The sequence below is a fragment of the Arvicola amphibius genome, chromosome 2, assembly GCF_903992535.2.
Source record: "Arvicola amphibius chromosome 2, mArvAmp1.2, whole genome shotgun sequence".
Classification (NCBI taxonomy): domain Eukaryota; kingdom Metazoa; phylum Chordata; class Mammalia; order Rodentia; family Cricetidae; genus Arvicola; species Arvicola amphibius.
The window spans coordinates 170,917,720-170,939,763 of NC_052048.2; the positions used below are offsets into that span (position 1 = coordinate 170,917,720).

The 22,044-nt window shown below is 39.4% G+C and overlaps 1 protein-coding gene across 8 annotated transcripts in view; it reads right to left on the reverse strand.

The window, feature by feature from the left end:
- The window catches only part of Cadps2 (calcium dependent secretion activator 2), a 510,179-nt gene that overhangs the window by 208,912 nt on the left and 279,223 nt on the right, over positions 1-22,044 (reverse strand). For all 8 annotated transcript variants that reach the window (XM_038320974.1, XM_038320981.1, XM_038320973.1 and 5 more), the window contains exon 8: positions 9,330-9,469. In XM_038320974.1, the coding sequence (XP_038176902.1) occupies positions 9,330-9,469 (140 nt within the window). The remainder of the gene's footprint in view (positions 1-9,329; positions 9,470-22,044) is intronic.

Sequence of the window (22,044 nt, forward strand, 5' to 3'; positions counted from 1 at the left end):
TACTCCTCAAACCCCCCTTCTCCCCTTCCTTCTACCTCCTTTCCTCCCAGATTTTTGTCTGATTCCAATTTCCAGGTGGGTCTATATATGTTTTTCTTTGGGTTCACCTTATTACTTAGTTTCTCTAGGATCCTGAACTATAGGCTTGTTGCCCTTTGTTTATGACTAGTATCCACTTATGAGTGAGTACATACCATATTCGTTTTTGGGAGGTCTGGGTTACCTCACTCAGAATAATGTTTTCTGGCTGAAGAGCAGAAGGAGTGAGAGTATGAGCAAGGAATTCAAGACCATGAGGGGGTCATCCATTGAGACAGTTTGATTGAGCTAATGGGAGCTCACCAATTCCAACTAGACTGGGAGTAAACGAGCATGGGATCAAACTGGTCCCTCTGAAGGGGGTTGACAGCTGGGGCAAACCCAGGGACCACTGATAGTGACACCGGGATGTGTCTCTATTCCATATACCGGCTTCATGGGATCCCATTCTTTTTGGATGTAAACCTTGCTCTACTTAGACATAGTAGGGAGGGCCTTGGACTTTCCACAGGACGGGGTGCATGGCACTCTCTTAGGGTTGGAGGGGTGGGGGGAGGGTCTGTGGAGGGAGAGGGAGGGGACTGGGAGGAGAGGAGGAATGAGAATTTGGACTGATATTTTTTTAAGTAATAAAAAATTAAAATAAAGCAAAAAAACCCATCTCGCATTAATTAAAATGACCTGTAACTGTTATGCTTAAGTCACCAGTCCCCCAGTGAGAGCACCACAGAGCCGACTTTCTAATGCAATCACATAAGGTTTCTTTATTCTTTATTCTTTTACAAGCAGGAGCTTCATCTGTCATGTAAACACTCACGCAGTGGGTGAGGGTGGAAGGCCTGTAGTTCACAGTGCAAGGGTCTTTAAAGGGATAAACCGCAAGCAGGGAGTTACATGCCTTGTTGCTACCAGATTAAGTAGGGGGAATATGCTTATGTTGCAGTTGGCTCTAAGTCAAGAGGGGATTTTTGTAACTTTCCACAAAAATACCTGGTAACTATAAAAATTTGTTTGTCTAGTTTCTGATTGGCTGTTCTCAGGTCTCTAGCAGTCAGGTAGTTTTTGCGCCGCTGTTTGTGGTTTTTCTTGGAGTTTTCAGGTACATGGGGTGAGGCGCCTGCTGGGTTAGATTTTCACAAAATGGGGCCTAGGTTGAAGATGTCTTTAGTCTTGTCTCTTCATAACTATATAACAGCGTCATTTAAAAGAAATTAAAGAAAAATATGAGATTATATTCTAAATTAATTCTCTTTCCTGAAAAGCAGCTAATATGTCCCTATATCTATAAAAAGGACGTCTGAAGAAGGGGATATTTATTTGTCACATAAAGCAGAATATAATGTATGTCAAGGTGGTCCTTCTCCTGAGAAAGAACCTTAAATAGAATAATGAAAAGATGAACTTTGAGTCTAAGAGTAAACATTTTATAAGGAGAAACCAGGACCACATAGCAAACTAAAACATTGGACTTAAGGATTACCTGCATGACCACTGGAAGGTTTTAACCATTACCAAATATTTGTTACTAAATCCTAAAAAGTGAAAATACTGTTCTTAATGATTTAGTATGTAGAAGATCCTATGAAAATTGAAGGGATTTGGAAAAAAAAAAAACCTGACCTTTTGGCATATCCCCTTTATCACACTAAATGTGATGGCTCTGTTATTTATGGAGGGACACACACGTCTCTTACAAGACTATATATGGACAAGGAAGTCAGTCTATGCTTGAAAGCCTAGCAAACACTTGGCCGGAAGTTCCAGCAATATATGGCAAGCAGTAAGATATGCATGGAGTCAGAATAAATCCAGACTAAGGCATTTGATCTGGGAAGGCAAATAGAACTATACAGAAATGTAGGTGAAGGCAAGAAGGCACATATGGCTATGCTCTAAAGAAAAAAAAATCATACTAAAAGTGGTTTATAGTGAAAAATCAACTTCCTCTGGAAAATAAAAGACAGAAGAATAATAATTTCTGAAAGGTTGGCCTCACAAACAAACCTAGACATGGTGTTCCTGTCCTTCTAACCAGCTGAGGGTCATACATCTAAGATAGAAACAGGGAACATGACTTTCCCAGAAGGGATGCATTTCACTTGGGGCAAATGTAATGCTCCCGTGTTAAATGCTCACTTTGAGTTGCACGCTGTGATGTCCTGGTCTGAGGGCCTAACTGCTCTTCCTCTGGACAAGCATGGGGTGCTGGGCAGACTGGAGTCCTGGGAGACACGGGGTCAGAGGAGACTTTTACCCTGTTTTTCTGTCAGAAGCTGAGCTATTGCCTCCTCTGGCTAGAAATAAGCCTCGTGTACGGTATAGATTTATGGTGTAAATTAAAGTGGGCCATATTATTTGTGACTTCAAAATATTACAAGTTGTGTCTATGCATTCAACAAATAGATAAGAAATCAATTATGACTCTACATAAAGAGAAACTCTAGAACATATGGCTGAGATTTTTTTTTTCTTTTTCTTTTTTTCTTTTTTTTTTTGGTTTTTCAAGACAGGGTTTCTCTGCAGCTTTTTTAGAGCCTGTCCTGGACCTAGCTCTTGTAGACCAGGCTGGCCTCGAACTCACAGAGATCCGCCTGCCTCTGCCTCCCGAGTGCTGGGATTTAAGGCGTGCGCCACCACCGCCCGGCTATGGCTGAGATTTTTATCTGGCTGGTTATCTGGGATAAAAAATTTTCTACAGTTATATAAACAAGAGACTTCTATTCATTTTATTAGAGAAGCAATCAGCTTTATACAGACTTCCGATATTTGATAGATCATTGTTACATCGATTCTACGCAGATGCCACAGGCACTTTACTGTCCTTCTGTCTCCTTTTGGGGTCACAGTTTCAGCTTTTGTAATAGTCGGTCATGCATCCCATTAGTCTCATCTTATATTACCTTTCTTTTCCTGAAGGAAAAAGATCCTGTGAACGAGGAAAGCACTGTACATAAACAAGGTTAGTATTTTTGAGTTTCTGGTTAATGCTGCTGCGTAGCCACTAGGCTATGCTAAAGTATCATCTATTTGTTCCAGAACACTTATATTCTCCAGCTATGCACAGAAGCAAAGAGGCCGGAGTGAATGCCATGGGGGGGAGGGGAGAGAAAAAAAGAAAATTTCGCTGATGATTCACCCCAGGGTTTATCTTAGTGTAGTTTCTGCAGTCTAGAAAATAGTCTAAAAGAATTGATGAATCCAGTGTCTTTTCTAATAATTTCTATGGTAATATCCAGTGTGGTTTTAAAAGAATGGCATCATGATTAGGCTTATTTTCTACAAATCAAAACATTTTTTTTCACTTTCACATAGTTACACCTGCTCTAAAAAACAAAAACAAAAAGTATAGTTACAGAGTGATTAGCTATCAGTAGTAGGAGCTTTGGATAAGATATATTTTATTTTCCATATAAAAATCCTACATAGTTTTAAATACAAAATTTGAAAACTAAACACCACTTACTATTTATAACTTTTTCCATAAAACTCTATGGAGTATTGAAATCTCATTTTCATTAGCAGTATTCATATTCATGTATGCACTTGACTGCACATAGTAGGGAGATTCAAACAAGACTAAAAAACGTACAATATACTTGGGAATCCACTTACGATATGGAGTGAGCACTGCTGACAAAATCTAAGGTGGGGGCTTAAGAGATGGCTCAGCGAGAAAACTGCTTGTGATAGTGTACTTATAACCCTGGTGCCAGGGTTGGGTGTAGACAGCTAGACCCCCCCAGAGCTCAACGGCCAGCTAGTCTAGCTGAAACGGAGAGTTCTAGGTCCAGCGAGAGACCATGTCTTAAAAATATATAAGGTGGAAAGCAGAGAAAAATACTCTGACCTGACTTCCAGCCAACACAGGTACCTACCCAGTCATGTGCACTTATGGAAAGGAGCACAAACCCACTCTAACTAGGGTCAATCCATGGGCCATCTAAGGGGATAAGTAAAACAGAATGCATGCTAAGAGTCCTCACAGAAAGGATTACATGTTTTCTATATGACTGAAAAAGAGACTAGGTTCATAGGACCAACACATTAGAGAATCAGTGTCAAATCTGACATGCTCTGAAGGCGAATGCCTAAACTCTCCACTTATTGTTTAATTCACTGAACTAACACCAACAACTATGCCATATTTTGAAGATGAATTAATGTCTCTTTTAAGGTTGGTTTATCTTTTAGTTGTATTATTCATTACTCCTCTGTTAGTTATTCATTTTCGAATAAATTATTGACAGAACATAATCCGGTCCCAAAGAAATGTTGTGAACCCCACTTCTCCTTATGTACTATTGCTGTAGTGTACGATAAAAGCTGGGAGACAAAGGGTTCCCAATTTCTTTTTCAAATGTAATTGAGTGGGCTAAAACCTATTTAGGAAGTACCTCAGAAGATAATCATTATAGTTTAGCTTTGGGTAAAATCAGGTTTTATTGTATAAAGCTAGGTGGATGGCAGACATTTGGGATATTTAAATCCTTTACCCAACAGTCATTGAAGAGCTGCTCTAATGGATGCCTGGTGAAATGCCTCTACCCTGTTCCTGCTCGCAGGGATCAATCAGTTTCACAACAGTGCCGAAATCTTAAAGGCTGCTAACTGTTACTTCTGATATATTCATATTAACTGTTTTTAATGACTACTATTATGGAATATAATATTGCTAATGCTTTAGCTACACAACTCTTGAGTGTGGGAGATGAACAGCATAAATATTTTTCATTTCTAGAATTCAGTGGTTTTGATTGCTATGAACCAGAGAGATATCCAAGTACTCAGAAATGACTCCTAGTACCTCCTCACAGTGAGAGGCACTGATTTACATGACCAGGACATGGAACATTTTTGGTTCCTTGGGTGATTCCTTGGGCTTTATGAATTAAACTGCCGGACTATGATATTATCCTATTTATTCTCTCATCAGCTCCAGCTTGGGGGAGAGTCAAGTGCAGAACCATTATGAAAACCTTAATTTAGTCAAATAAATGTAATAAAAAGCAAATTCTCATTTGATACACGGAAAGACAGCCCTAATCCCCAGCTTCCTTGTAAGGCAGTTAGGCTGATCCACCTGCTCTGACCAGTTCTTCACTAGAAGTTGGTAGGTCAGAGCAAGGATTTCTTCCCACAGGAGTTTGGGCCGCAGAAGGTGCATGTCTTACTTCATGTTCAATCTTTGTTCCTGGCACTATCTGGGGGCTCCAGGACTATTCAATTTGCTCTTGGCCACTCTTAGTTCTTATTAAAGCATCCATAAAGAGAAAAGAGGTACAGAGCCAACAACAAAGAAATGTCCTAGTTCCTGGAACATGCAGTATACTTTTATGCCTAATTAGAAACTCTACTAGTGTCTAAGCACTTTACATAACTAGCGACCTCTAGTCTCAAAGCTCTTTGGGCAAACCGGTCAACTTGTCACAACTAACTAAGGCCCACTCAGAACTCCTGCCTTTTGTAAACGCTTGTCATATGACAGAGATACCCTTCCTTCCCACTGGCCACCGGCTGAGCTTTTCCTTGACTTCAAATGTCAGAAGTAGTGCGTGACTGTAACTAACCAGCCCCAGATAAAATTAGGTGGTATTTCCAACAGATTCCCATTTCTGCCTTAACGCATTTATCACTTGTTACTACAACTGTTTATATACAAGCCAAAGTCCCTTACTCGACGTTCAGAAAGGCTTGTGGTTGTATCTTCCGGATTGAAGAAAAGGAGTTCCAAAGTCCATCTTTGGAACAAACTTACAGGGAACAGGTAGGTGGGGAAAAAACACCTATAAGTAGTCAATTCCAGGATTTTTATCTGTATTGAGTTGAATCATAGCTAGAATTTCCTTTATATTAACACATTAAAGGTACCATACTGTGGCCTCCTTGAAGCATGATTAATAAAAGTTCAGGATCAGAAATTGGGGTTCAACCTGAAGATCCAAAAAGCATAAAAGAAGCCACTGACTTTCACTTCGACCTCAGTTTGAAATGATGATCCTGCCTCCTGAAATCTCAGAATGAGACTGGGAACTGTCTTCCCCACATCATACATTCTTCTCCAAGGCTGGGATTAAAGGTGGGCACCACTGGGATTAAAGACATGCACCACTCAATTTTTATGGCAACTAGGGTGTTTACTGGGATTAAAGGTGTGTGTCATTGTCGCTACTGGGATTAAAGGTATGTGTTGCCATTATCTGGTCTGGAAGGCTGACCAGTGGGACTGTTTTACTCTCAGATCTTCAGGCAGTCTGTATTTATTAAAATACAATCGAAATGCCACTACACCTCCTGAATTCCAGTTCTCTAAGAGACATACATAGGTGGATAAATCCCTACCCAACACCCAAATTTGTTTTCGTTGACAGAACCAACAAGTGCTACCTTGCTTTTGGAGATTGGGCTTAAAAGTCCCAGACCCTCTTACAGGAATGCATTTTTTACACTACTAAGTTTGTTGCTAAGCTTAAGTGAATCACTTCAACAATTATTTCTCCTCACAGTAATAAAAATGGTCACATTTGGGAGCAAGAGGGATCAGCTTGAGGAACGATGGGGGGTAAGAGTACTTGGAGAGACAACTGGAATTAGGGGGCGGCTCTTGGAGACGAGCTAGAAACCTAGTTTAAGGGAAACTCTCAGAAATCTATGAGAGTGGCCCTCGTTAAGACTCCTAGCAATGGTGGATACAGAACCTGAACTGGTCATCTCCTGTAACCAGGCAAGTCTTCCAGTGGAAAAATGGGGCACCAATCCAGCCACAAAACCTTAGACCTATAGTTTGTTCTGTGTACAAGACATGCTTGGGGTAAAGTTGGCACAGAAATTGTGGGAGTGGCCAATCAATGACTGGTCAGCTTGAGACCCATGCCACTGAGAGGAAGTTCACTGCTGATACTGCCTGGGGGCCCAGGGCCAAGAGACAACATATTGGTGCCCAGCCCAGTTGTTATCAGAGAGGCCTTATTCAGCAACTGAAGAAAACAAATACAGGCATCCACAGCCAATTTTTAGGTAGAACTTGAGGAATCCTGCAGGGGAATCCTGCAAAAGAGTGAAGAGGATGGTTTATAGGATCCAGAGGGGTCATGAAGACCCTAAGAAAACACACAGAATCAACTAACCTGGGCTGATAGAAGCTTACATATGGTTGATATCCACAGGAGGTCTGCCCTTTTCTATAGAAAAAGGAAGGATAAGTAGATGGGGTGGGACAGAGGGGAGTTGTGGGGTGGGACTGAGAGGAGAGGAGGGAGGTCAAACTTCAGTTGGGACATTAAAAAATGACAAAAAAAAGGTCACCTTCTTTCTAAACAAATAGTATTTGAATGTCAAAATTTGTCTTAACGTGTTAACTGGAAAGAACTATAAACCTTTGAAAATTCATTTTCTGTTAAGACAAAGCCTGGCACAGTGGCACATGCCCCTAATTCCAGCCCTTGGCAGGCAGAAGCAGGTAGATCTCTGTGGGTTCAAGGCTAGCCTGGTGTACGTAGTGAGTTCTAGGACAGCCAGAGCTACCCAGTGAGATTCTGTCTTGAAACAAAAACAAAAACAAAAACAAAACAACAACAGCAAAAAGAGTGCCGACTTAGTTCTGGACTGGTGCCTCTCCCGTTACTGGAGAAAAAGAACATTAGCAATGATGACAGTTGTGTTAGACCCTGGCAATCCCCAGACGAGAAGCTCTTTACCTCCTGGGTTTCCATCAACAATCTCCGTTGGGACTGACTTAGTTTTCACTCTTACAGTGGGCGAACACTCACATCCCTCCTACCAAAATGCACATGGCCTTCTGGGTCATATCTGACCCACTGTTTAGCTTTCATATATTCCATGACAGTTTAACCATTCTAGAGCCCTGAGCATCAGGTGTGAGTCCACTATTACCCTAAACACCACTGTACCTGGAATGGGAAGACTAGTTCCTAAAAAAGTATGTATAACTCGTATGTCGTGTATAAATGTACATCTGTGTAACTCATATGTTGTGTATAACCGTACATCTGTGTAACTCATATGTTGTGCCAGGGCAAGATAATTCAGGGGTTCCTTCATCTTTTATATTCTTGTTAAGGCCATTTCAGGTTTAGCAGAATTTGACTTCCTTGATGGAGAACCCCATGGAAAAATTTCCAACTCTATTCTGGAACCCGAGGCCAAGATGCCTCAGTTAATTTATCTTAGCTTCTGCTAAAGTGCCTGCTTGTGCCGCCCTCCCCCTGCAGCAGCAGAGTGAGAGACCAGGATGTGGTTTCCCCCTGGAAAAGTGTAGAGAACAAGAGATAAGCCCTGGAGAAGCCAGGAGAGTTAAACACACATTTTACCTCTCTTCAATGGAATGAGGTGTACAGTTGTTCTTCCTGGAAGGTTAGGAATGATGTAGTTTTATAACCTGCTGATCCTTTTGTGTCTGATGAGACAGACTGCCCGCATCTCCCAGAATTTATGTTTTTTTTTTTTTTTTTTACTTATCCAAGACTCTCTTCCCTAAAACCCACTCTTATGAACAAGGTCACTGTGTATTATAACAATCTAAGTGACTTCCACGCTATCTTAGGGCCAGGCCAATTCTGACACCACACCCAGAGGCGTTATGTTATCTCAGTCATGAGATCCCTAGACCCTAAATTTAGGGTACTATCTCTGAGTCAACAGTACCCATTCTTGTGAAAGAAGCCAGATACACTTTGTGAAGAATCTCAATGAAAACATGTCTTAAATTGTTGTGTACTTGGGATTGAGTTAATTGTTATCTGAATAATTTATCCCAAAATTTTGCTGTGCTTCAATATGTCTGAAGTCTAGAAGTCTTGGTCCATTGAGGCTTAGAGTAAAATCGGCTAAGCTGAGTTTCAGTCTTGTCTCTTCGTGGATCATTTTGCCCTGTCTGCTGTAAAGCCTGCAGGGGAGCCATACCACATAAAAGCATCCTCATGGCAACACTCAGGTCCTCAGCACCAGAGTGCAGTCCCAGATAGCTGGAATAAAGGCTTTCAAATGGCTGTAAACTGTGTCTGGGTGATCATCTCTGGTGAACTCTCCATAACAAAGTGATATCCATACAATCAATAAGCAACATTCTTTGGTGCTAAGACAGTTACATTAACAGAATACCTATTTATTTATGGAGATATGACTAGATTTGCTACATAAACAACTTACTTGTGTCAATTTGTTGAGAAAATCCCACACAAATGTCTGATACAATGGTTTCTTCCCCAGACACACATAAGTGATACGCAGAATGCAAGTCCAATGATTCGCAGGCAAAACATTTAAACACTCACCCACTATGCTTCAAGTGTGGTGGTTTATCCATGCGCACTGCCAATTTGATCTTTAAGTCAGAGTCCTGACTGTTCTTGGGAACTATCATTCGGTGTAATTCTGCTGACTTGGAGCTATTAGAAGTTGGGTATAGTATCACCTGTAAGCAACAAAAGAGAAAAGCTCTGAGTACATGATACAGAACTGGAACTAAAAGCTTCTGCAAACATTTTCCTATGCTAAAGGAAGGTGTCAATATTCAAGTATGTCTGATAGACCACTGGACTCATCCCTCACAGCGGATGGATTTTTCGATACTGATTTATTTCTTTTTTGACAAGTATATGCTTTCCTATTATCACATAATCAGTTTTCTTTCTTTTCATAATGAGTTAATCGCTCAATATGTGGCATTTGAGCTGCCAGTTGAAAAATACTTAATGGAAACCTATAAGTTCAACACGATTCCAAATACTCAGGGCATAGAAGTTCAGGGAAAAAAACTGAAATTACAGAAGCAAACACCATAAAACAAAACCAATTATTGAAGCTATACAAATACGTCTTGTATCTTAGTATTGTTCTTGTAAAATGGCATTAAAGGAAATCAACTCAATTACAGGTGGCAAAGAATGCTCATAACGTGTTTCCAGTTTTATATCAATACCAAAGACTATCTTCTGGCAAGTGTCTATTGTCAGAATTATCAAGATGACATTAAAACTGAAAAAAATCAGAATATCTAGACTCCAGCATATAAATTGCATCCAAGAAGAAGCTAAATATCATTCTAAATGTTTTCAGAATTATGACTCTACTCTAGAAGTTGTTCATTTTGACTGTTAGAATAGCCAGTGAGATACTGGATAGTTCATTTTTAAAATAGTAGTAGTGTCCAAACCAGTAGAAAAAAATCATTGTCAACTAAAAGGAGATTAAAAAACCCAAAGACTAAGGCCAAGCATCATTGTAATATTCCTACCATTCTTCCTTTCTTAAAACATTAATTTGGCATAAGCTATCTATAAGCTTTATTCACTTTTAATTCTTCCTTCTCTGTTTATTGAAAAAAAAATCCCAATTTAAAAATTTTCATAAAAGAAGTAGATACCTTAAGAATTTGTAAGATTCTTATTCTCTAAACGTTCCAAACATTATAAAACAAGGCCTCAAAATAACTACTTATGATGAAACCCTGGATTAAAGATCATCCATAAATTGAGTATCATCATTTCAGGCACTTTTTTTTTTTTTGATGGGCACTTCCAACTGAAGTCATCAGAAAGATTACTGTTCAGCTTGATCTTCAATGAATACCCTTTATTCCATTCACAAGGACTCAGAGATACGTAAGAATGTTGGTGGCCTGGACACATGGAGAAGCTGGGGGCCTTTGATCCTCAGAATTCCCATCACCCTTATCATCGCTTCCTGCTGCCCTGTCCCTGCATCAGGCATTCAGATACCGAGTCTGTTAATCTTGTGACGTATTTGTCACCATCAGTTTGATTTCTTTGTTCTGTTGTTAAAAAAAAAAAAAAGAACTTGCTTGTGCTATAGCTCCTTCAGACTCTGGTAACCACGCTGTCCTTTTCTTACTGACTTGCCTTAGCTCCTCTGTCAAAAATCAGCTGTGCTGAGCGCGGGTGGTGTAACTCAGCAGTGGATCCCCTGCAACACAGGGATAAAGCCTCGGATTTTATCACCAGCTCAACAAAAAGTACCGATGAAAAGGTAAGCAGAGCTGGATGTGTTGGCTCATGCCTGCAGCAGCAGTCCTTACAAGGCAGAGGCAGGAGGGTCAAACACAAGTTGGAGGCCAGCTAGGACGCCATAGTGAATTCCAGGCCAGACATAGCGACAAAGCAAAGCCTTTTCTCAAAAACCAATACAAACAAAACCAAAAAGACATAAATGACCAAAAATAAAGGAGTTCACTCTGGACTGACAGTTCTACTGTTGTTCTATTTCCTTTTTTTTTTTTTTTTTTAGTGGCACCTACCCTATGCATTTCAAAGCCGAGGTATGGTGTTTGGTTTTCTGGACAAATAATCAGGTAATGGTATAATCATTGTCATGCACGAAACACACAGTAATATGCATAGGGAATACGTGTTTTCTAAGAGAACTACCCTGGCAAATTGGCTCTGAACTGTTAAAACTGGTTTGCAAAATAGTTCTTGATTTCCTGAATGGAACAAAAAGAAAGGTATTCCTTTGTGGGACTTGATCAGGGATATTTTCAGGGAAGAGGCTCCCAAGGTGCAGAGAACTCTAAGGCCATGAGGAATATATGGCAGAGCAGTTCTTCTCAATCCATAGCCCTGGTCTAATCGAGACATTGTGACCACTTCAAGTAGAAGTAGTCTTCACAGAGTCTGCTGGCTAGATTCTGTTACTGTTCCTAGAAAGGAATACCTTATTTTTCCATCTTTCAAAGAGCAAACTATGGCTCTCCTTTTGTCATTCTTGTGACAGACTGAATTAGGATTGGAAGACAGAGTACAGTAGCAGCAAGGACTTCTTCATAGGTTAACAGGCTTCCAAAACTCCAAGTGACCTGTATGCAGTGTTGGACAGGATGTAATGAAGAGACAGGCCTCTATACAGTTCCCCTGAGTGAAAATGAATGCTTACTGCATGGGGTAGGGGGTGGAAGGGAGTGATAGTAATGGAATATTTCAGCTAGAGGCTGAAGCATTGCTGATCTGATAACTCCATTGGAATCCATGCGCTCACTAGCAAAGAGCTACTGCTAAAGAGCATTGAGTCGGCCGAGAGCCATGTTTCCGGGTTTCTTTTGCATCTGAGTGTAAAAGTTCTAGCTAATGACATGGGCGAAGAGTGCAACATGTCACACTAATGATTAGGGTAGAGATAGATTTTCCTTACTCTTTCCTCACCAAATGCAGAGAAACACCGATGGGTATGGGGAGTGAGAGAGACTAACATGGGAGAAACTCGAGCCTTGAATGACCATGTCGGAGGAAGGCACACTCCTGTGTGAATACTGAAATGTTGCACTGGCTTGTTACAGTGCCTAGTTGTCTTAACTTGAATATTAAGACAATGGTTTGCTTCACAAAACTTTCACTATAAATAGGTACTTAAAGAATTGCTTTTCATGATAACGTATATCAAATTAAATAGTGTTTTGTTTATATACAAGTAGGCATGTGTTATATTGGTCATCATAATAACCAAACTATTTCCAATATAAAAATTCTAAATACACACCTAAACTACATTGTAGGTCTGTATAAAAAATTAACTGCAATTCATTTACTATGTATTTCCTTTAACTTCTTTTTATATATATTTTACTGCTTCCAGGGTATTTCTTTTTGCCACTAACACTTTAAATGTCTTGTCACTTAACACGACACAAAAATGTTATGATGTCTTATCTTGAAGGCAATATATCTTCTTCACACACAAAAAGGCAAAATGCCTTGCAATTTTGCTAAAAATATAATTAAGAATACAAGATTTTTAAAGCTTAAAAAAACTTAAATTTAATACATAAGACAGAAACCAAATATCATAAACATGCATTGCAGTAATATAGGGCTCACAAGGATGTTTGTTTCTCTTAGAATCTACTAACGCGGTATTTCAGAACCTTTCTCTTTTATTCAGATATCTTGTTGAAAGACTGAGCCAAGCCATGTGCATCTGTCTATCTCAATAACTAAACTTTGTGACTAGAACACACACACACACATGAACGCATGTGCACACACCCCTGAATGAAAAAATGCTAGATGACAGAGGAGTTAGTTAAACAATTGCTGTCATTTCCCAGCATTTATTCATAGACATTTCTGTTTTATTTGGCAGTATGAAAGTACATAAGATTGACAAAGAAAACACAGGTGGGAGATGAGAAGTAAAAGTAGAAGTAAAGAGTTGGAATTCAATACTTTATCGGAAGGCCGTGCCACAGACTCACAATTCTGATGCTGACATTCTCATCACGGCTACAGGGTCTATGTTCTTCCTAAAGTGCTGTGGGACAATGGTCATTTATCCTGTCACTTGTAGTATTTTTGATAAAATGCTGATTGGCCAGTAGCTAGGCAGGAAATATAGGCAGGGCAGCCAGGCAGGAAGTAGAGGCGGGGCAATGAGAACAGGAGAATTCTGGGAAGAGGGAAGCTCAGTCTCCAGTTGTGATCCAGCTGCAGAGGAAGCAAGATGTGACTGCCTCACCAAAAAAGGTACCATGCCACATGGCCAACATAGACAAGAATTACAGGCTAATATAAGTTATAAGTTTAGTTAATAAGAATAGCCTGAGATACTGGGCCAATCAACTTATAATTGATGTAGACCTCTGTGTGATTATTTGGGACTGAATGACTGCAGGACCGGGCAGGATAGAAACCTCAGTCATCACTACAGATGGTTGTTCAGCTGTTACCTTGTTGCCTATTACCTTGTTAGCCTCCGCAGATTGTCATGAAGATAATTTCAACCAGAGTGTAGATATTCATTGCTTCTTATGCCATGCTAAATCACCTTATATTCTCAAAGGTCAAGGAGAAACCCCATATGGAACACCACTCTTTATGAGACAGAGTCTCCTGAATCCCGGGCTGGCCTCAAACTAATAATTATAACACTGAAATTCTTCTCTTCCTTCCTCCACTTTCCAGTGCTTGGATCACAGGCATGCCTGCTTTAAGTCACATTGGAGATCTTTCACATGTTACACAATCACTCTATCAGGTGAGCTACAACCCAAGCATCATCAATTTTTAAGATTTAGGAAGAGTAAGACTTAATAATTGAGGCCTGAAATCAAGGACTTATAAGAAAATCAAGAGTGTAGGGCTGGCATGTTGGTTCAGTGGTTAAGATCACTTGTTACTCTTATAGAGGATATGAGTTTGGGTCCAAGCACCAACATGGAGACACACAACCAGTTTTAACCTCACTTCCAGTGAATTTTTCACCCTATTCTGCACTTTTTGGGTGTCAAACAATAATGTACTGTACACAAATCCATGCAAGAAAATATACACATAAGAATAAAAAAAGAAATCAAGATCGTGATATACCATATTCTATGGTTAGAGTATGACCAGAAATAGTAATTAGTGTTAAATGGAATTAAGATGCCAAGTGTGGTAGGCCCAAGAAGCATGCTGCCTGCTTACGAAGCAGAGTGGCCACAGTTCCTGGAAAGCTCAGTCTGAGAAAGATCAGGAGCTTTCAGCCATGGCTATGGGGAAACAGGAAACGTAATTTCTGAGGTATGGAGAAAGCCTTAGTCAGCAAGATCAGGTAAGCTGGACATGATTACTTTCACTAAAAGATGCTGTTACTAAGGCAGAGTATAGTTAGTTAGCAATGTTGACTAGACAAGAGGAAGCTGGTCTCTACTGATAGGCCCAGAAGGAAGACTAGTATTCTGCTAAGGTTTCTATTCTATGCACATTCTGTACATAAGAGGCAAACCAACAATGTTTCTAAACAAGGGGATGAGGAAATCAGATTCTCACATTCTCGAGTCAAGAAAAATGCCCCATTTTCCAGCTCCCTGTAGCCTAGAGAGAAATCAGGTGCCCTCAAGTAGTCTCATATGCAACTATGGATGGATGGGTGTTAAGAATGCATGTTTCATGCAGACTTAGAAGTAACTAAACATGATATCAACAGATATAACAGAGGCCTTGTTAGCTTTTGCTTGATATTTTTCCCCCGTAACAGCTTTGTTTGAAAAACGGAGAATCAGAGCAAAAGTCTGATGGGTCTTCCCTCCAGATAAGTGGGGTCCATGTCTGTAACATTTTAGGTTCAGCAGCAGGCACTTTATACTTTAGGAAAGATTCATAGCCACTGTTGCTTGTAAACCTTTCAAGTATCTTGCTAAGAGTTTAGGACCTGGAGACAAGACACACACACACACACACACACACACACACACACACACACACACACAGTGGAAGAACTACCTGAATTTCCTTCAGTTCATAAATAACATTTAACAGATAATAGTTCTGAACATATCTTTGCTCTATCAGGGCTCCTTACAATGTGGAGTAGATGAAGCTGATGGTTTTTCAGAGAAAATTAGTATCCTGCATAGGTAACATTTTTAAGTCTTTAATGAACTTGAGGTTGCTTAGTCTAAATGATTTCTCCTTTGATTTAATATCATTGTTCCATGACCTGCTCAGTTGAAACAAATAAACAAAGCAAACCCAAACCCCCAAACAAACAAACAACAGCAACCACAGAAAATACTCGCTCACTCTGGCTAACCGAATGCTCATTTGTATCCTGAAAGATTAGCTCAAAGTCTCTGTCAATCTAAATCTAGTTTCTTTCATTTTAAAGGCTAGAAAGAATCTGGAAGGTTAGAATAAGGAACTGATAAAATTCCAAACCCCAAATGTGTACTTTGCTTAACAGGGAATTACATAGTCCCTTCCACTAATACAGTTCATTTCTTATCTTTTTACAAGAAAAATCTGTTTCAGAAAGAACAAAAGAGAACTTTTAAACAGTACTGGGACTGGAGGTGTGGTTCAATGGCAGAGAAGGCACAAGGCTCTGGAGCTGTGCCCAGTATAGGAAATCTGGAAAATAAGTTAAAAAGGAAAGTAGTATTGTTCTAATGATATACTCTTTCTTGCCATTAGCTTGTCAAATAATAGAAAGGAAGAGCTTTGTTATTTCCACAATGGGATATGGAGAATGGAGCAAGAAAAGTAAAATGAGGTGTGAAAGCCTATCCCTTCTTTTTTTTCTTATATCCATGTACTAAATAATGTTCTGCAGTAGGAACGGGCCTTTAGCAGGAGGGCAGCACAGGATCTACAGTGTGATAGATGCAGCAACTGATCTGTAGTATACAGGATGGTTAAGACAACAACCTTAAGACATTCTATTCTTTTCATTTTAACTGAAATTATATTTAAGGTTGCAGTGTGATATTTTGATATGTTGATGCTAATTATCAATTTCTTCACAATACTATTTTTGTTATTTTAAAAACTGACAAATAATAAAATATGCATATTAGTGGACTTTCCAAGTCAAATACTAAATATCCCTTAAAAAAAAAGAAGTGTTGCCATTTGTAACATAGGTGATGGTAGAAGGTGCTGTGGGACAATGGTCTTGTACCCTGTAAAAATTTGTCACTTGTATTGGTTTAATAAATTGCTGATTGGCCAGTAGCCAGGCAGGAAATATAGGTGGGGCTACGAGAACAGGAGAATTCTGGGAAGAGGAAAAGCTCAGTCTGCAGTTGTCACCCAGAACAGAGGACACTAGATGAGAATGCCTCACTGATAAAAGGTACCAAACCATGTGGCTAACACAGACAAGAATTATGGGTTAATGTAAGATATAAGAGTTAGTTAATAAGAAAGCCTGAGCTTCTAGGCCAACCAGTTTATAATTAATGTAGACCTCTGTGTGTTTCTTTGGGACTGAACAGCTGCAGGACCAGGTGGGACAGAAACATCTATCTACAGGAAGGTATTATACTAAGTGAAATCAATGAGGAGGAGAAAGCCAAAAATTAGATGATTTCACTTATATGTGAATCTAAATCTGATTCATGGATATAGGCAGAAAGGGTTTCACTAGAGGCTTGGGAAGAAGAAGAGGAAGAGGGAAGGGAAGGAAAGGGAAGGGAACGGCAGGGCAGGGGAGGGGAAGACAGGACAGTCAGAGGAGGGGAATGGGAACACAGGAAAGGGAAGGAGAGGGGAAAACATCAGCTTTGTTAAGATGCCCACATCCTGCTCTCTAAACTGCTGTTACACAGCAAAAAGAGAGTTAAAGTTTCAGAAATTAAGAATGAGAATTGTCCTATTTATTCAGGTGGGGACAATGCATTCACATTCACCAAATGGATTGTGTATATGCCAGTGTGTGTAATGTATTCATATATGTGCACATATATTTTTAGGTACACTGTACATTTGTGTTCTTGAATGTAAAGGTCAGCTTATGGTGTCTTCCATAGTCATTCATCTTGATTTTTTTTTTCTGAACAGGATTTCACACAAAATCTGAATCTGACTGATTGAACTAGAGCAGCTGAACAGCAAGTCTAGGAACCTTCCAACCTACCACTGCAGTGCAGGGATTCTGCGCCTACTGTCCCACCCAGGGCTGGGTGTCAAAACTCAGGTCCTCATGTTTGCAGAAAAAGCACCATACCAACCAAGCATTTCCACAGTATTTCACAGGGAGTTTGACATGTGAAAGGGGAAAGAATCAGTGTGGGAGATGGGACATGGTAGAGGCTTGGCCATCCACTGCTGGCTTTGGAAATGGGAGAAGGCCATGAGTGGGAGGATACTGACAGCTTCCAGAAACTGGAGAAGTAGACGGTTAACATTTCTCATCCAAAAAATGCAAGCCAGACGCCCTGATTCCAGCCCACCGAAGGGCATTTTGGACTTATGACCTTTGCTATAACTTGCCTGTTTGCTGCTGTGATAAACACCGTGACCAACACCAACCTGGGGAAGAAAGGATTTACATGGCTTACTCATCCTCATCACAAGCTGTCATTTAGTTCAAGTATGAGCAGATGTGGGGCCACAGAGGACAGGTGCTTCTCTCCATGGCTCCCTGGGCTTGCTTTGAATCTAGCACCACCGGCTCAGTGGTGACCTCCCCACTGGCTCAGTGGCTGAAGTGTTGGCCCCTCCTGCATCAATCATTTATAAGAAAATGACCAGCAGTCTGGCCCACGGGCAAATCCTGGAGGGAACTTCCCAGTTGAAGTTTCCACTTCCCAGATGCCTGGTTTGTATCAAGTTGATAAAACTAACCAACTCAACCTTCAAGGTTACTGGGTAAAGTATGCATGTTATTGAACTCCTTCCCATCAGAGCCTGTGAACATGCCTTACACCTGTCCAGTAACTGTCAGTAAAACGTTGTGAAAGATGAAAAAAAAAAAGACTATGTTTTTGATAATTTGTTACAGCAAAATGGGAAACCAACATAGATAATGAAAGCTGAGATTTCACTGGGAAAAGAAACCCTCACCAATTCAAAGATATTTTTGTATGTAAATTTCTATCACTTGCTTTATCTGATTACTTATGCAAGTTTACTTGACATATTATTTCACTTAAAGAAAGATTTAAGCACAGAATATGTGCATGTATGTGGGCCTGGGTGAGTTTTATGGGATCACATGTGTGCAGGGGCATGCAGAGGCCAGGAAAGGGCATCAGATTCCTTGGAACTGCAGTTACAGGCAGTTATAAACCAACACGTGGCTGCTGAGAGCTGAACCTAGGCTCTTTGCAAGAGCCATGAGTTGAGTGCTCTTAACTGCTGATTATCTCTCCAAACTCATCTGTCACATTCTTAAAGAATTGTACCTGTATTAAATGTTTTGGATATAAGGTTTGGTCTCATATTTTAGTTATACTTGTAATTAAAACAAAATTTAAACTTCTGCTGTAATAAATGTGAACATGAAACAATAAGTGGAAAGAACAAGGGCCATCACATTTACTTCTAACAAATTTCAAGTTCCATAGCCCAAATTATCAAGGACTATTTCTTTTACTTAAAGCCTTTTAAAGATTCTGAAGGACACAATCAAGGTTGTCATTGCCATGTTTTTCATGCCTCAATTAAGAATATTGGCCTTTTTCCTTTTCATACATTATTTTTATTCCCACAAAATTATTGATTTCATATTTCTCTTTGGAAGAAATATTATATCCCATCATAGACACATCTGTGTCTTAAAAGCAATCGAGACAGGAGAGCATCCTGATTATTCTTGATCTATGCCCCTCAGTCATAAATTATGAATGGCCATGACCTTTTCATTTACTTACTGATACAGTTTCCATCATGGACACCACATGAGCAGCTTTATTATGCTTTTTTTTTAAAGCCTAGCCTGGTTATAACAATGTCTGTCATTTATAAGACCCTTTCAGAGTGTCACAGAGTGCTTTATGAAATTTAAATTAATTTTCACATTACCCTAAAATGCCAGGCATCACCCTGTTATGTAAATAACTTGACACTGAAGTTAAACGAAGAGCTAAGAAAGGTTATTTCAAGACAACAATACACTCTTTCAACTTCACTTCTCCTCCTCAGCCCGACACATTATCACCTTAATTATCTCACAAACATTGTATGAATGTGCTTAGCTTTGTTCTTACACTTGGATATCACTATGATGAGAATTCTTAGAGCCAAGTTGATTCCTGTGTATTGGAACATGATGCTACATGTAGGAACAGGGAGTGTCAAACATGGATACTACCACGAGTATCCTTAAACTCAAGAATGTGGGGCATATAACATAGCAAAGTGTTCTGGGTTTGACTCACTCCTTTATACATCATATGTCACTGTCAGTATTTGTATTAAAAACTATCTGTTACTCTGAAAGTGGTCAGAGAACGTTTATTATTCAGTCAAACTCCATGCAGGGGCTAAAAGAGTCACAGCTTACATATGCTAAAATGAGACTAATGAAAACCTTCCCAGTTTGTCATTTTAAAGAAGGGGTAAAAGAGTCAGAAATCATGTAAACAATGGGGAGGGAAGAGAGAGGAATTCACCGTCAAGAAAACCGTAGGAATGCAGAGTGGCATGAAATAAGTCACTAAGATAGAGGGGAGAAGGGAACAAGGCCCTGGGAAGAAGGGAAGACCACCGCATCCTTGTAGCTACTGTGGAAGACTGAATTGTAGACATTTTTAAAGACTTTATTCCTGACTCATGAAATTTACATAGTAATATGAACTAGCTGCAAATCAAAGGACACAGCTCTTACTAAATAACACTCAAAGCATGACGCAGGAGGCTCTTCCCACCAACTCCACGGAGGTAGAGATGTCAAGGAAAAATCATGTCTGTTTTCTAAGATACAATATTTTCATATAAACTTAACATTTATTATGTGTCCCTGTGGTGAGATAATTTAGGGTTTATCATGTAAGGAACATTTCAAGTATATTATTATTATTATCATCTACAACCATCAAGATGAAAATGGGTTGCCAGATGTTATTCATCCTGCACAACTAAAAATTTGGGCTGTTTGACTTACATCTCTCCATTCAATGCAAAAATCAAGCCACCATTCTGTTCTGCTCTACAAGTCTGACTAGGGATAGGATACTGGATTTGTCTTTCTTGTTTGGCATATTTCACTTAGCAAAATATTTTCTAGAGCCACTCCTGTTGCTGAGGATGATAAGACTTTCTTCTCTTCAGGCTGAATAATATTCCATTTCAACTAAAAATCACTAGTAGCGAAAAAGTTGCAAACCACAATAAGCAATCATTTCACATCTACTATAATTGCTTTTATAAAAAGATAAGATCTGTGCCTTGCTCAAATATCATCAGAGAAATTTTCTCTTTCAGTGAATGGAAACTAATGCAGAGGACTATATCTGGACAATATATGGAGAGTTAGAGACCTTGGAACACTCACTTCTACGTAGGATGTCTTCATAAAACCCCTCACCATAGGACTCAGAGAGCTCTGTGGAAGGGGAGGTGAAATACATATAATGGACAGAGATGCCAGGGAAACAGTGTTCTTTAGATACAACAGAAATGATGCAATATAAACTCACAGAGATGTTGGCAACACACACAAGACTTTCACAGTTGAAGCCAGACAGCCCTAGCATTGAGAGGAGGAAGTGGACAAGAGCTCCCCGCCCCTAGCCAAGAATCTATCCATGGTTGACATCCACTTGCAAAGGAGAATTTAGTTTTCTCCAATAGAGTCTCACTGGGTTTATATGACTTCACTGTTGGGTCCAAGTCATATGTTGTTCTATAACAGATGTTCCAATTAACCACTAGTTTCTCAGGCCTTTAAGCAAAAGTTATCCATTTGCTCCTCGCTGTAACTTTGCATAAGAGAAACAAGACCGAATAAGGCAAACCACCAGAAGTATGTTCATTTTTCAACATTTGTTGAATGTATACTGTGAGGAAAAAATTTCTAGAAAGACATAATGCTACAATATGACATTGCTAGTTGGTCAGTTTTTTTGTGTTCCTAAGGGATACAAAGAATTAACTTCAGTCTTACCCATATACACAATATGTAACTGTCTATTTACTTAGTATACTTTTTCTTCTTAAAATCCTGATTTTGTTCATAGAAACAATAAAAACTTTAAAACTACAATATTCTAAGAGTGTCTTGAGTTCAAAGATACTAAAAGGATATAAAAATTATTGTATAAACTTACTAGAAGACATAAAAGTCATATAGTCCAAGTTTATGCAATACTTATTTGAAAATGTAAACAAAACCCAAACAAGTGAAATATACCATGTCTACCTTAGTTCCAATTAGTGTTGTTAGAATAGTCATTCTTCTAGAATTGAAGTAGTTTTCTTTTTTCTCATTTTATTTTCTTCATTTTTTTCTCTTTTTAAAATTAATTTTATTGAGCTCTACATTTTTCTCTGCTCCCCTCCCTGCCTCTTCCTTCCCTTCAAACCTTTCCCAAGGTTTCCATGCTCCCAATTTACTCGAGAGTACTTATTTTTTTCTACTTTCCACGTAGATTAGATAGATATATGTCTCTCTTGGGTCCTCATTGTTGTCTAGATTCTCTGGAATTGTGATTTGTGGGCTAGTTTTCTTTGCTTTATGTTTAAAATGTGGTACATTTACACAATGGAGTACTACACAGCATAAAAAAATAATGACATCTTGAATTTTGTAGGCAAATGGATGGAACTAGAAAAC